General features: G+C 37.5%; 2 protein-coding genes across 8 annotated transcripts in view; one reads left to right on the forward strand and one right to left on the reverse strand.

The window, feature by feature from the left end:
• Positions 1 to 13457, reverse strand: part of TUT4 (terminal uridylyl transferase 4) — a 45146-nt gene that overhangs the window by 16572 nt on the left and 15117 nt on the right. For all 7 annotated transcript variants that reach the window (XM_068198767.1, XM_068198766.1, XM_068198763.1 and 4 more), the window contains exons 5-19: positions 12611 to 12788; positions 10389 to 10477; positions 9492 to 9543; positions 8857 to 8926; positions 7803 to 7929; positions 7243 to 7362; positions 6645 to 6866; positions 6323 to 6497; positions 4232 to 4974; positions 3630 to 3780; positions 2982 to 3068; positions 1497 to 1600; positions 1077 to 1134; positions 879 to 982; positions 401 to 490 (exon numbers count right to left, since the gene is read on the reverse strand). In XM_068198767.1, coding sequence (XP_068054868.1) covers positions 401 to 490; positions 879 to 982; positions 1077 to 1134; positions 1497 to 1600; positions 2982 to 3068; positions 3630 to 3780; positions 4232 to 4974; positions 6323 to 6497; positions 6645 to 6866; positions 7243 to 7362; positions 7803 to 7929; positions 8857 to 8926; positions 9492 to 9543; positions 10389 to 10477; positions 12611 to 12788 — 2370 coding nt within the window. The remainder of the gene's footprint in view (positions 1 to 400; positions 491 to 878; positions 983 to 1076; positions 1135 to 1496; positions 1601 to 2981; positions 3069 to 3629; positions 3781 to 4231; positions 4975 to 6322; positions 6498 to 6644; positions 6867 to 7242; positions 7363 to 7802; positions 7930 to 8856; positions 8927 to 9491; positions 9544 to 10388; positions 10478 to 12610; positions 12789 to 13457) is intronic.
• SCP2 (sterol carrier protein 2) overlaps positions 1356 to 13457 on the forward strand; it is a 155416-nt gene continuing 143314 nt past the window's right edge. Inside the window, exon 1 of the mRNA XM_068198776.1 lies at positions 1356 to 1363. The gene's annotated coding sequence lies outside the window, so the exon portion shown is untranslated. The remainder of the gene's footprint in view (positions 1364 to 13457) is intronic.

Genomic DNA, 13457 nt, shown 5'->3' on the forward strand with positions numbered 1-13457 from the left:
AGTAATCTCTGGGCTGGCCCCAGATATGAAAACTTGGGAAGCCCATGCACATCCACATGCCTCTATATCTTACAGTTACCAATTTTTCCAGTTTTGCTTGGGGTTTGGGCGGGTTTTTTTGTTTGTTATAATTGAAGCTGGGTTGAAATTGAAGAAAAAAAGGAAAGTTTTCCTCTCATCAGCTTTCTCTTACACAAAAATTTTCCAACAGATAGCAGAAAGCATCAGGATTTGATTTTGACACACACAGTCTGATGGAGCACAGTAAGCTTAAGAAACTGTACTTCCTATCAACACCATTTTACTGTCTCCGTTCCAGTTGGTACTGGCAAAAGGCAAACTCAGTGGCTGCAGCAGAAAACACTGTATTGTACAAATAAGTACCTTCTTTTTATATTACCTTTGCAAAGACTTTCATTGTGTAGCCCAGATATTGCACCCTAGGATCAATAGCTGCGTAGGTAGCCAGCATCCTTGTGTTATGCTGTGCCTGGAAAAAGGGGAAAAAAATTAAACTGGTGTCAGGGTGAGCCAATTATGTAAGAAACTGTGCAATTTCACAGCGTTAGGTGAAAGCTGGAATGAGCTGTACTATTCATGATAGCACACAGGCCACAGTGGATGTAGTGGCTTTTCAGAAGTATCCCCAAAACAAGACTTCCTGTGCTGTACCCCGCTCTGCCATCAGGTCATACACAGCTACCCGGGTCAGGCTGGGGGTGTAGGCCACTGAATTTAAATAATGTAGAGGAAAAACTCAAACACATAAAAACATTTTCATTCTGGTTTCAAAATTATTCCCTCAAATGGTTATTTGGGTGAGATAGAAAGAATGAAAAGCTTTCTTTGAACACAAAAGGACACGGGCAGATGCTCACCAGTGTATTGTACAAACTGATATCTCCTTCCAAGCCACTCCGCCTGTGTTCAAACTTTACTATAGGCACTTTGGCTGTTGTTATAGGCAAGATGTTCCTCAAACCTGGGGAAGCAACACTTTAGTACATAAAACATTTCCATTAACAACATTTATAGAAAATCTAACTGCAAAACAAGTAATAATTTAAAGCACCTACCTGGATGCTTCTTAAGAACTTTTGCCAAACCTTCTATTATTTCTTTACAGTTTAATTTCTAGGAAAAACAAAGATCACAGCTTCAGATGTTAAAACATGGATCCTATTCCAACGAGCACATTTACTATCACATTTATTTCAAAGATAAAAAGTCTATGTACAAAAAGGAGCAAGAATTAAGCCAGCATATGAATTTACATGAACTCATATGCTCTGTGTGGACATCTACAATACACTGTGTGTCTACAAGGCATTGAAAGTAAAATAGGCTGGCTCTTGCTTCAGTTGTGCAGAGTGCAACAAGCCAATCTGCAACTAGCCAATCCTACCTTTTCTGTACAGAAATCTTAACTGAATTTAAAAACCTTAAAAAATCCTTGAATTTAAAATAGCGGATTTTATCAATTTCAAAACTCTCACCTCTGCATTTTCATGACCTTCCAATGTCATGCAGATATCTAGATCACTGTCCCGAAATCCAAATCCATTCTTTGAAGAGCCAAACAAGCAAAGCCTAGCTTTGTCTGATCAAAAGAAAAGACAAAAATGTAATTTCTTTTACAGTTGAATTGTAAGTGTTTAGTATTAAATATTGCTTAACTGCAATGTGCAGGTGCCCATAAAAATGAGCTTAAAGAGAGAGTTTACGCTGTCACTTCAAAGACCTCAGCTTTGATAAAGGAGGAAGCACAACACTTCAGAAGTTATCTACAGAAAGTAAGGCTAGATTAAGACTTATTTTATGTATTTTTTTATGACTGAAGTACGTTACAGTTACTACAATCATTAAATGGCATCTCTAAATGTGATGCAATGTTTTGTGCTATGCAACTGCATTTTCCTGCTTTCAATAAATCAAAATAATGTGCAAACCCAGTCACCAGTACAGCTTTACCCCACAGATAAGGCAGAGCTACTCCTAGGGTAGCCAAAGTAATATTTCTGGTTCCATTCAGAGTTTATCTAGGTTGCATATTTCTCCTATGACTGGGTAACTTTGGTCAATGAATTTTTGTAATTATAACATACTCTTCACGAAGACACAAGCCGTAAGATTACAGTACTTTATGGAACATTCTTTCCCAATTACTTTGGTTACATTTTTGTTTGAAACGCGATGTTACTAAGTATTTTCATTCTTGGATGGCAAAATTATGTTGTTAAAACAAATTCTTTCCTAACTGCAAAGAATACATTGATCTGTTCAACTGAAATTAATGCTAAGAAAATAGATCTAACACCTATTCACAACTTTTTTCCTAAACTTTAATAGAATTGGAAACCTTAAGTCTTTCAAGGTCAAGGCTTTGTAACAGGTCTCAATCCTCAGCTGCTGCCAGTAAGTGGAGGCACAGCCAGTGGATGGAATTCCCAATTCCTTGATCACAGGTCAGCTGCAGCAGAACAGCCTTCCATGGACTGGAATTCAGGAGACCTGGGATTGGTACCTGGCTCTAGCACTGTTTTACACCTCTTATAAAAAATCACTTGGCATCTCTGTGCCTTGACTTCCATCACTGTAGTAAGACTCTTTTGCTTGTTTTATGTAAGGGATGTGAAGATAAACTCATTAGGATTTCTAAGATATTCAAGCACTGGTGACCAGGCAACAAATGTCCTTGGCCCACGACCAAAGCTAACACTAGACCCAAGCAAACTTTCTTCTTGGCCTGACTGGAGCAGTCCTGTGCTTGCATTACTACTCTGGCAGCTCTTCCTCCACTCCATGGAATAGCATAAAGAGGTGTTCCATGTTGAAGTCTGCAAGTCAGCTTTACAAATGGAAGGAAAAGAGATGCCCCTGCTTCAAGCAAGGAAAGTAAAATGAGACAAACCACATCTTTATGCTCTGGACAACATGACTGAAGAAAGCATTCTCAAGAATCACTACCTAAGGTTACATACCATTATACTCTTTTCGAATGAATCTCTCCAAACTTGCCAGTATTTGCTCTCTGTTTTGTTGCTCAGATAAAGGAGGGGATAATTCATCTAAGTAAAAACAAATTTAAACACAGTCAGACATGACATTCCGCACCTCAAGAATCTTTTTCAGCTAATTAAAATATTGGATGGGGGTTTTTTTGTTGTGTTTGCTTTGCTTAAATCTGTGATTTTTCTTTTTATATCATTAGAGTCTTCTGGATTTTATTTCAAGATATCCAATTTTTCAACCACAAAGTGGCCTGGTGGACACCTGGCATCCAGCCAACATTAGCCCACCACATCACCCCCAAAAGATGCCACAGAATTTGATAAGTACAAAAAATTAGTTTTGACCAGAGCCTGATTCCTGGGAACACCAGTAGCTTTTTACAAACCCAGTGAAAAATCCCATGTAACATCAGTTTCTCAAATCTGTTTTAAGTTATCACAGCCATGGATTATCTGAAAATTAAAATATTGATCCATTTGAAGCCTAGGGCACCTGGAAGAGCTTCTTCCTACTGAATTGTGAATAATTGTAAATAAGTAATTTAACCCTAGAGTTTTTAATTCTTCCAGGTTACAGAGCATAGTCTAAAGTGGAGCACAAACACTTTTTGAACTTACCAAAACATCTTTTACACACTATATCAAGTATTTCCCGAAATCTGTCTGTCATTGGTGGTAGTGGTTTGAGGTCAATTTTCTTGAAATCCTCTGGGCAATCATTTTTTGAATGTCCATCCCGTTTGCAGATGCTGCATACTATAGTTGGTGGCTTTTTTGGGAAAAAAAAAGGAAAATTCTATTTGTGCACTTAAGAGAGTTCAGGAGACCTAACATTTCCAAGCAACCAAGAACATTTAACATATGAACAATAACAGAGAGAGTGGAACACCTCTCAACAAGCCGCATTTAGTTCTCATAGTGCCTAACAGCACCTGGAAGTTCTACAAGAAAGTGGGAGAGGAAAGGCAGAAATAACTCACAAATAACCAGATTTTTTGTGTGGAAATCAAAAAGCTTAACATGAGGGAAACAGAGCCTTTAATGCAGATGTCACACAGGGTGCTGTTTCCAGTCCTGAATAACAGGTACTCTACAAAGGCCAGAGCTCCCATCCATAACCCAGAGTAAAACAGTCACCGTGGCAATCCTGCCATCCATCCACTCTCAGATTTAATGACTTCAAAGTAATGGCCCAGTGATACATGACCAGCACTGCTTACCTTTCCTGAAGTAAAAATAAACTTATCAAACACATAATGCATTTCTTCTGTTGAGAGTCTGCCTTCCTCTTTGAGATCCTGGGTTTCCAGCATTGCTTTGCAGCTGGCCGAGGTAGCTGGGGTGCCAGTGCACTTCGTGTGTGGAGACAGCTCCGGTACCAAACTCTGCCTACTTTCAGCATCAGAAAACTCATTACTGGAATTTGTGTCATCAGGCTGATGTGCACTGCAGTTACAGTGGTGGCTGAGCTCACCCTCAGTTAGACACACTGAAATTTCTAAATCATCCCTTTCTTTAGGTGATTTTTCCTTTAATTCACAGCATTCGTTGGAAATAAGGGATAAAGCATCTTCTTTGTCTTCATCATAGCTAGAGTCCAATGCTGAAAGGAGCAAAGGGTCCATGTTCTCTGAAGTACATCTTTTGGCTACAGCTTCTACCACTTTATTACATTCAACTTCATTCTCTGGTATGTTACATCCACTTCCTGTAACTTCTTTATCTACAACATTTTCCCCTTGTGGAAGGCAACAGTTTGCTACAGGCTCTTCAGATCTTGTGGATTTCTTATTATTCATTTTCCCTTTTTCTTTTTTCTTGGTATCTGGCTTGGATTTAATCCCATCTTTACTTTGTGGACATGCAAAATATTTATATGCTGTCCTAAATCGCTCCAGGATGTACTCAAATACCATCTGGCTATTTAGACTTCGTGCAACATTCCTCTTTAGTGCAAAAGGATCTGGGAAGAAAAAGAACAATTTAATTAGTAATCTTTAACTTCCACATTTCACAAAGCAGTTGAAATCTCTAAGTTATTACAGGGCAGTTAAGGAGATTCTTATAATCCAGAATTGTATCTGGATATACTTAGAGAATGAAAGACCCACAAGTTTTTTCAGAATTCTTCCACATAAAACATACCCATGTGCAGCCACGAATGGCTGACTATCATAAACAATTCTAAACAGTGTTACTTTAAAACTGTGGGTATATTGCACCATTATATAATGGCCAATTTCTAAACTAGAAATTACAACAAATATACAAAGGCAAAACATAGATGCTAGCCAGAACCTTTTTTCCTCCACTGAAGAAGGATTTTCATTTCCCTTAAGGAAGTCATTTGTCTAAGAGTAACATTAAGGATGTAAGGATTGTGTGAACCAATCTCACCAGGATCCATTCTTAGTCCTTCCTAACGATTTCTAGATCAAACATGTTTTCCAAGCAAAAAGAGCTCCTGCATAGTTGCTATAAGTTTGCCTGGAAGATAGTACCAAACTGAGATTCTGTTACTTCATAACATCAGCTACAAACTTAACATTGGAAAAAAAAAAAAAAAAAAAAGGCAAAAATGAGAAGTAAAAAAACATAAAGCAAACAACAACACAATTAGCCCAGTAACAGCAGGAGTCAGAACCAGAATACAATCTGGTTTTTTGAAATTATTTCTCATTTCTTCCTCAGTGATTTGTCCTGCCACCTTACGTTCCCACATGCTGAATAAACACTTCCTTACTTTTTCTACATTCTAGCTAAATGTGATTGAAGAAAAGTACTGGGAGAGGAAACTAAAAGTCACAGGAGTGATCTCAACATCCACTACTCAACCTGTGCCTCGAGAATTCATTGCTTGTTTATAAGTTCTACTTTCCTTCTCCTTCTTGTACCTTATTGACTCATCCTTCAATGTACCTCTGTACCCCATTCTCTGTCTGTATGATTCTCTTTGTCCTCTCCATCGCCTCAAGTGTTACAGATAAGCCACTTCAGCAACATCTCTAGAAAGTGTTCAAAAGTCATTATTCATGCTTTTATAAAAATATCACCTTACATGGTTTTTAGCCTTCCTCAAATACCCAATTTCTCTGTTCTTAAGGTCAATTCAGAATGCCACATATTGCTCTATAACTCAATGACTTTCCCTGCCTTTTAGACGGAGAAAACTTGTTTAAAGAGACTAAATAGTTGACAAAATATATATTTAAAAGACTTATTGTCCAGGTTCTTGTAACAGATTTGCAAGTTAAGTAAATAAAGATGCTAATGCAGGATGACTACAGAAGCGGGAAGGGTTAATAGCCTACCTTCAATGGCTATTCGCCTCTTAGGCCAGTTTTTATTCTCTCTGGTTAAGAGCTCTTGTACCCGTATGCTGATGACATATTCCTCCAAAGCAAACTCCAGTGTGTAAAACTTCAAAAGTTCCAACCACAGTTGCCCCAGTGAAACTTGGTGAGGGGTTTTGAATGCTAAGAGAGACTGAAAAACAAAGACACAAGACCATTTGCTATCTCTCATTCCCCCTTTTTTTTGTCCTGATTCCACCCAACATCAATGTTTAAAAATAAAAAAAAATAGGAATGAGAGATAGCAAATGGTTTTCAATTAAATAAAGTCAGGACTTACAATCCCATGTTTCTCTTTTGCATTGCTTTGGTTGTCCACTTCTGAGCTTGTTGCCTTCTTGCCGCCACCTTTTTGTTGTTCAACTTTAGCTTTGCTTTCTCCTCCAACAGAGTTTTTTGCTGCACCATTTGTGGGTGGTTTGTACTCCCACCTTACAAATTCTTCATCTTCCACCCCTTTCAGCTGGTGGTCATCTGGCCTCTTTGAATCAAAGCCTTCAATCTAACAATAATTAAAGTGGCTCTGAAACAAGACTGTGTATAATACATACAACCAACAGTTTTCAGCAAATGCAACATTGACTACTGTGGTATTCATACCCCTCAAGATTAACAGATGTCAGAGACAGAAATTCAGAGAAATAAAGAAGAAAATAATTGCCTTTTCTCCAAAACACAGATGACAACTATACAGCCTGCTAGAAGTGCCTTTTAAAAAAGCCTTCAGAATCATCAAGCATCATCTGTGTGAGCATGAAGTACCAATGCATTTTATTTATCATTTTCTTTGGCAAATTCTGCATTTTTATGAGGTTGCAGAACATAGAATTAATGCCAACAATTTAATAATGAAGTTACTATATAACAAAATCACTTACCCAATTGCCCAAATAGGATGGTAAAATACGTGGTTTTCTTTGTTGAAGAAAAAATATCACCATTAAGGCAAAGGAATATGAGGGAATTCCACCTTCAGCCTGACAGTCAATGTGACAGAGCTGTAAGAGAAGAAATAATTACTTTTCTGATGTAATACCAGAATTTCAGTTTACAATCTATTACAAAAGGACAAAACTAAAGAAATGTGAGAAACATACCAGAGTGAAATACAAAATGCTGTATCTCAGAAACTGCAGTGGTCATACCATGTCACATACAGACAGAATACAAACTAGCAATTCATACAGTGCATTAAGGAATACTATCTTATATTATTCTTTTCAGTTTCACCACATTCTGTGATTGTGGGACATATTTATGCTGCCATCTAGAATTTCAGTCAACGCTGAAATGTGCTATTGTACAGTGGCATCTCACACATGGAGGTGGGGTGAAGCAGTGGCATGAAGTCCTTTCCACAAACACATTCATGGTACATTACACAGTACATTGTACACAGTGCATAAAAAGAAGTATTGAGGATAATTAAATAACTTACTCTAGCCCAGTAGCGGAAAGCCAAAACCAAGGGAATCAGGACAGGCTCCAGTTTACCAAGTGCAGCCAGCAGGTCAGTTGTAAGGCAAGCCACATCATTCCTAGCACTTACTTTGCATGTCAAACCACTGCAATCACAAATGCAGAACAGATAAAGGATTATCACTTTGTGATATAGATGATGCTTGGGGCAGGGGGAGGTAGGGCATCACACCCACTGTAATAAAAACATCCACCAGTGTCTCCCTATGTAAGAACCTGAATTTTTTAAACAAAAAGCTACAAAATATAATTACATTTTCTCTACTATTAGCTTATTGACTGCATCTAGAACTTACAGAACTTCATTACAGTGACAAATACAAAACAGCATTAAGAATTTGCTCTTAAGTTCTGCCCTTACTTGACTACATTATCTTGCACAATTCAATTGCCAGGTAAATTGTCTACATCCCAAAGACTTAAATTAATAAATTAATTAATAACCCAGACCACAGCACATTAAGAGTCACATTAAAGTAAACCCACAAAACAGCTTCTCTAAAAACTTTCCTTTAGCTTCTCAGAACAATTATTTCTGTTCTGTTACAAACACAGGAAAAGACAAGCCCACTCTTGTTGCATTTACTTCCCCAGAGTTTCAGTCCGTACCTCTGGCCAGTCAAGAGATCATGTTTCTTTTTGGAGGTTACCACTTCTTAGGAATTTACTGAAACTGTCAGATGATGTGTCCTTTCTGGCAATGTGTATCTTATAAAATGTTTTTAAAGCCTTGGCATAAAACTGCTGGCAAAAAATTTAAATAACTGAAAACCACTCCACTTTTCCCCCAGTTAATTAAAAGGTAATGTAAGATTCCTACACCCAGTGAGTTCTGTGTAGCGCAAAAACAAAAGTAGCTTTCTTTCTAGATTACATTTCTGTGTATGAGCAATTCCCTTTTAATACAAATGTTAGCTGAATGTTACAGTAATACTTCTTGTCAGGAGTGCAGGCAAGCAGCTACTATGAACAAGCACAGTAGCTCATTAAAAACTTTTTTCAGTCACACATACCTTTTAACATCTTTGCAAAAGACAACAGGAACTTTGGCATGGAAATCCGACTCCACATCTGAGTAGACAGCTAAGCAAAGAAGGAGAAAAAAACCACACTTTGTTTCAAAGTTTCTTACAGTTTTCCCAATTTTGTCTTTAAAATTATTATATTTATACGATGATTTTTCAGAACAACTCAAGTGCAGCGTAGCTAAGCAATACCAATATTTTCTGGTTACTTTTAATGCTCACCACCAGTATCAGACAGCCAGGCTGTGCTCCTGACAGAACCATGAGGCTGCAAGTTTTAGAAGTCTTGGAATAGATCTTAGTCATGCACATATGCAACTGGAAAGCAGCTTTTGAGTTTACCTCTTATAATTCATCCTACAAGAGGTTAAAACATTTTGCTCTGGCATCTGACACTACTGCCCCAAATTCTAGCAACCTGAACTGGAGCATTCTCTCGCTGTAGCTTCTCATCTCTCATTCACACAAGCAATGGTGTTCATAAAAATCACATTCATAAAAACAGCCCAGATACTTTGGTTGAAAACCCATCAAGTTTTCTAAGTTTACAGAAAATTTAAGCATAAAAACAACTAAGCAGCAGATGGAATGTTAAATAGAAATGAGATGCAACTAAAACTCACCACTGTTCTTCAAGATCTCAAGCACCTGGATCAGAACATCTGGTTGACTCATCTACAATGACAAAATTAGAGCAGGTTGACTTATTTAGACTAATATTTTACTTTACATTTTATTTCAAACTAATTGGGTTGCACAACTAGTAACTGTGTCCTTCAAAAAAGTGAAATAATTTGACAGTATTAATAAGTTAACTGTACCTGTCTACACCATGAAAACAGGTACCAGTAAACCTCACAGCCAGCTTTCCTTTAGCCTACACTAAAGGCTAAGTGAACACTTCTGTTCTAGTTCTGCATTAACAGGATAAATAAGAGCACTTGCCGTATATTCAACAATTTCACTGTCAATGAATACTACTAGAAATGGACAGCAATAAAGAATTTTATGTCAGGACTTTCCCAGGAGTTTTTAAATGTTATCATTTTGAAACACGTGCAAGTGCAGCAGTTGAGTGTCTATCAAGAATGTGCTGCTAATATCAGTAAACATGAACCAACAATTCCATTATCTAAAGAATGTCACTTTTAGCCCAAATTTTAAAAGTGGAGGGAGGAATCCTACAAGAGCTTACAGTCTGAATCTTGTGCTCATGGAAGCACACTTAGCCAAGCCAAGTATTTTCATACTGCTTCAGTGCTTACTCAAAAAAAATTTAGAAAGAGCCTAGCATAAGGCTGTCCAAACAAAACAAAAAAACCCTCAAGAATTAAAGTTATCTAAAGAGCAATGAAAACTTCCTCCACAACACGGCTGACATCAAATCTAAGATTAGATGCTTTTTTGCTATTCTAACATCATGTGCCCCAAAAGAAGATGAAGGCAATGGAATAGAAATAAATGTGGATGGGCTTGATTTAAAGACCAGTCTTAGTTAATACAAGATAATATCTACACACCTTAGGGGGGAATTTGATATCAATGTTAACATCGCTGGTCTTAAACGCAAATCTAGTTAAACAGGAGCCATACATCCTCAGGGAACAGTCTGGAGAGAGAGAGAAACATCGTTATTTAACAGTTAGTAAAATTTTTCTTTACTGGATGATGCATATCTTGCTTTAGATACTGCACCTCACAAGTGGCACTCCCAGATTAATGAACACTGAACCCCTTTCTCAGTCTTGTGAGGGGTAGGCATTTCCATACCACAGCATCACATGAAAACAAATAATTCAAATACTGTAACCACCAAATGTTCAAGTTGTTTTAAAGATTTTTTGCAATAGTTCTGTTTGTTTTTAATATAAAATTAAATATTAAGTAACAATAACTGTCATCATCTCAGTGTAGGATTTTATGTAACAGCTTTTGTTAACTACAGCTTGATTTCACTGCAGCTCTTAGCCAATTATAAAATTCTTTGATGCCTCACAGACTTCTGTATGAGGCACCAATCTGTTGATGCCATCATCAAGTTCCAACACACAGCTCCTTGCAAAATACATATCAAAGCATAACTTCAATATAATCCAAGGCACAGAGTACAGTGTCCAGTCAGTGTTTTAGTTAATGCAGTTACCTGCAAAGATGCAGAACAGAACTAAACTAACTAGGAAGTACCTACTCAGCAATAATATGAGAAATGTTATGCCATTCCATAAACAATAATTTATCCCAAGTCATGATGAAATTTTTGCAGATGAAAACTTTCCTGTAATAGAAATTAGGGTCTCCCATACTTAAATCAGCTGAAAAATGAGAGTGTTCTCAATCCTTCCCAAATCCAACACCTGCTCAAGCAGGGTCACCTCGAGCAGGTTGCCCAGACTGTGTCCAGTTGGGTTTTGAAAATCTGCACGGATGGAGAGACCACAACCTCTCCAGGCAACCTGTGCCAGTGTCCAACCACCCTCACAGCAAAGAGGGTTCTTCTTGTATATCTTCCTTTATCTGTGTTCTGACCAAACTCATTCAATCAAAAACATCAGCAAAACTACTCTTAAAAGAGAAAATAGATCTTACACATACTTCAAGCCTATTTTCACTGCTGAGAAACCAGCCCTCTCAGAATCAAAGTCTGTATGGTTAATAATAATAACAACCTGCAATTCCTTCCAATGGCTTATCATAGTAGTAAGAATTTTTGCATAGTTCTAATGTGAGCTCAAGAGAAAATCATGCCAGAAGATCAGATGTTTTCTACACAGTTCACGAATTAAATTTTTCTGAATTTACAACTTAGGAAAACACATTCATTAAAACACAGCAGGCTTAGAAAAGGAGAATAACGAACTGTCATTTACTATTACAGACTCCCCTTCCACTACTCCTACACCTCCACAGAAGCTCATCAGTCCAAACAAGTCAGCCAGACAAAGTAACAATACTTTTCCTGAGCATTTATGTAGAAAATGTTATGTGAAAAAGCTTTGTCTTATGCTTCCCACTATCAGTGGAAAAGCCCCTGGAGTGCCAGAACAGAAGTTTGCACTAGGAGCCACTTACTTAGAGCAAACAGATTAAGATTAGCAAATCTCCACCCTACAAACCCCTTTTCTATTCAGCACCTTATGTTTAAGCAGATACTTCACAGAGCATCTAAAACTAAAGCTGATCATCCTGCACATACAAAAATCTTTCTTACAGCTGTATTATTATAGAGCAAAGGGAAAAAAGTATTTCTAAAACAAATGGACCATATGGAACAACACCCGAGTCCAACATAGATGAAATTTATAATTTAAGACTTTTTTTGGCAATGAGATTCATATTTTCTTCTGTTCAGATGCACTGAACACCGAACCACTGTCAGCACAAAGTCAACATCACTGCATCTCCGAAAATCTGGTTTCAAACTCCAAGTGCATTAACTATCAGAGCTAATGGGAAATCAATGCAAAGAAGCAACTGTCAAATATTAGCCTTCTTGTTATCTTATCCCACCACTTTAAAGAGGATCAATAAACACATCAAAAAGAAGGACAAATAAACACAATCATATTCTCCTCTTTTTGTATATTTGTTAATTCTTTTAAAAAGTCTGTATACATTAATATTGTACACTATCAAGATAATTTAACCCCAAATGCACTCATTCACCATTAATGAAGGTATCAAAAATATATATAAAAATAATGAACAAATTTCACCTAAAGCAAATGGAGAATATTATGAATACCTGGTAAGGGCTGTTGAATGATTTTCTCCATCTCATTTACAATCTCTTGCCGAATTCTGAAGTCCTCATCTGAGATGCCTTGCTCATTCGCTGCCTCGATGAGAGTGAAACTCAGAGCAGCCAACTGTGCAGATGAGGGCGGCGGGAGCGCCCGCAGCTCGTTTTCTTCTTGCTTTTCCTGAATAATTGGTGGATGATGTCATTAAAGACTGGTATTTTAAGAGGAAAAGGCTACCTCTTACTGCTGTATTGGAACACCCTGTTTGCTGCTTGTGTCCTGAGCAAGCACTTCCAAAGGGAGGAACTCTGCCTGGCCTAACTGGCAAATACAATAGTGTGGTCCCAGGAATGAGAGCAGATGGTCAGTGTTTAAAACAGAAAATGTCATTTCACAGCTGGCAACTGGAGAGGGAATCTTCTATATTCCATTCCTGAACCACATTTTCTGACAGTTCTGAAGCAGAATTCATCCAAGAAAATAAAAAGCTGTAATTGTTCCTACATCATAAAAGTAACAGAGCTGGAAAAGTCACATGGATTTTTTCAGAGTGGACTGTACTTGAAGGAAAGTTATCAGAGGCAGAAAAAGTATTCCTAGCTCCAAGGGAATTTTAAAAGTTGAGTCCCATTACTGCTTAAACAGCTGGTTCCAGAAAGTACTGGGTTTAGTGCACCCAATCCAACAGCAAGAAGGTGTCAGATGCATCAAGTCGTCTGGGACTCAGTACAACAACCCCTTGTTTCATGAATTCATCAACTACATGAAAGATATTACTGAAATAAATAATAACTATAAAATAAATATGCACTAGGAAAACACAGTACAGTATGAAAATGTTTCTTTAGT

This window comes from Anomalospiza imberbis, chromosome 9 (assembly GCF_031753505.1).
Source record: "Anomalospiza imberbis isolate Cuckoo-Finch-1a 21T00152 chromosome 9, ASM3175350v1, whole genome shotgun sequence".
NCBI classification, from domain to species: domain Eukaryota; kingdom Metazoa; phylum Chordata; class Aves; order Passeriformes; family Viduidae; genus Anomalospiza; species Anomalospiza imberbis.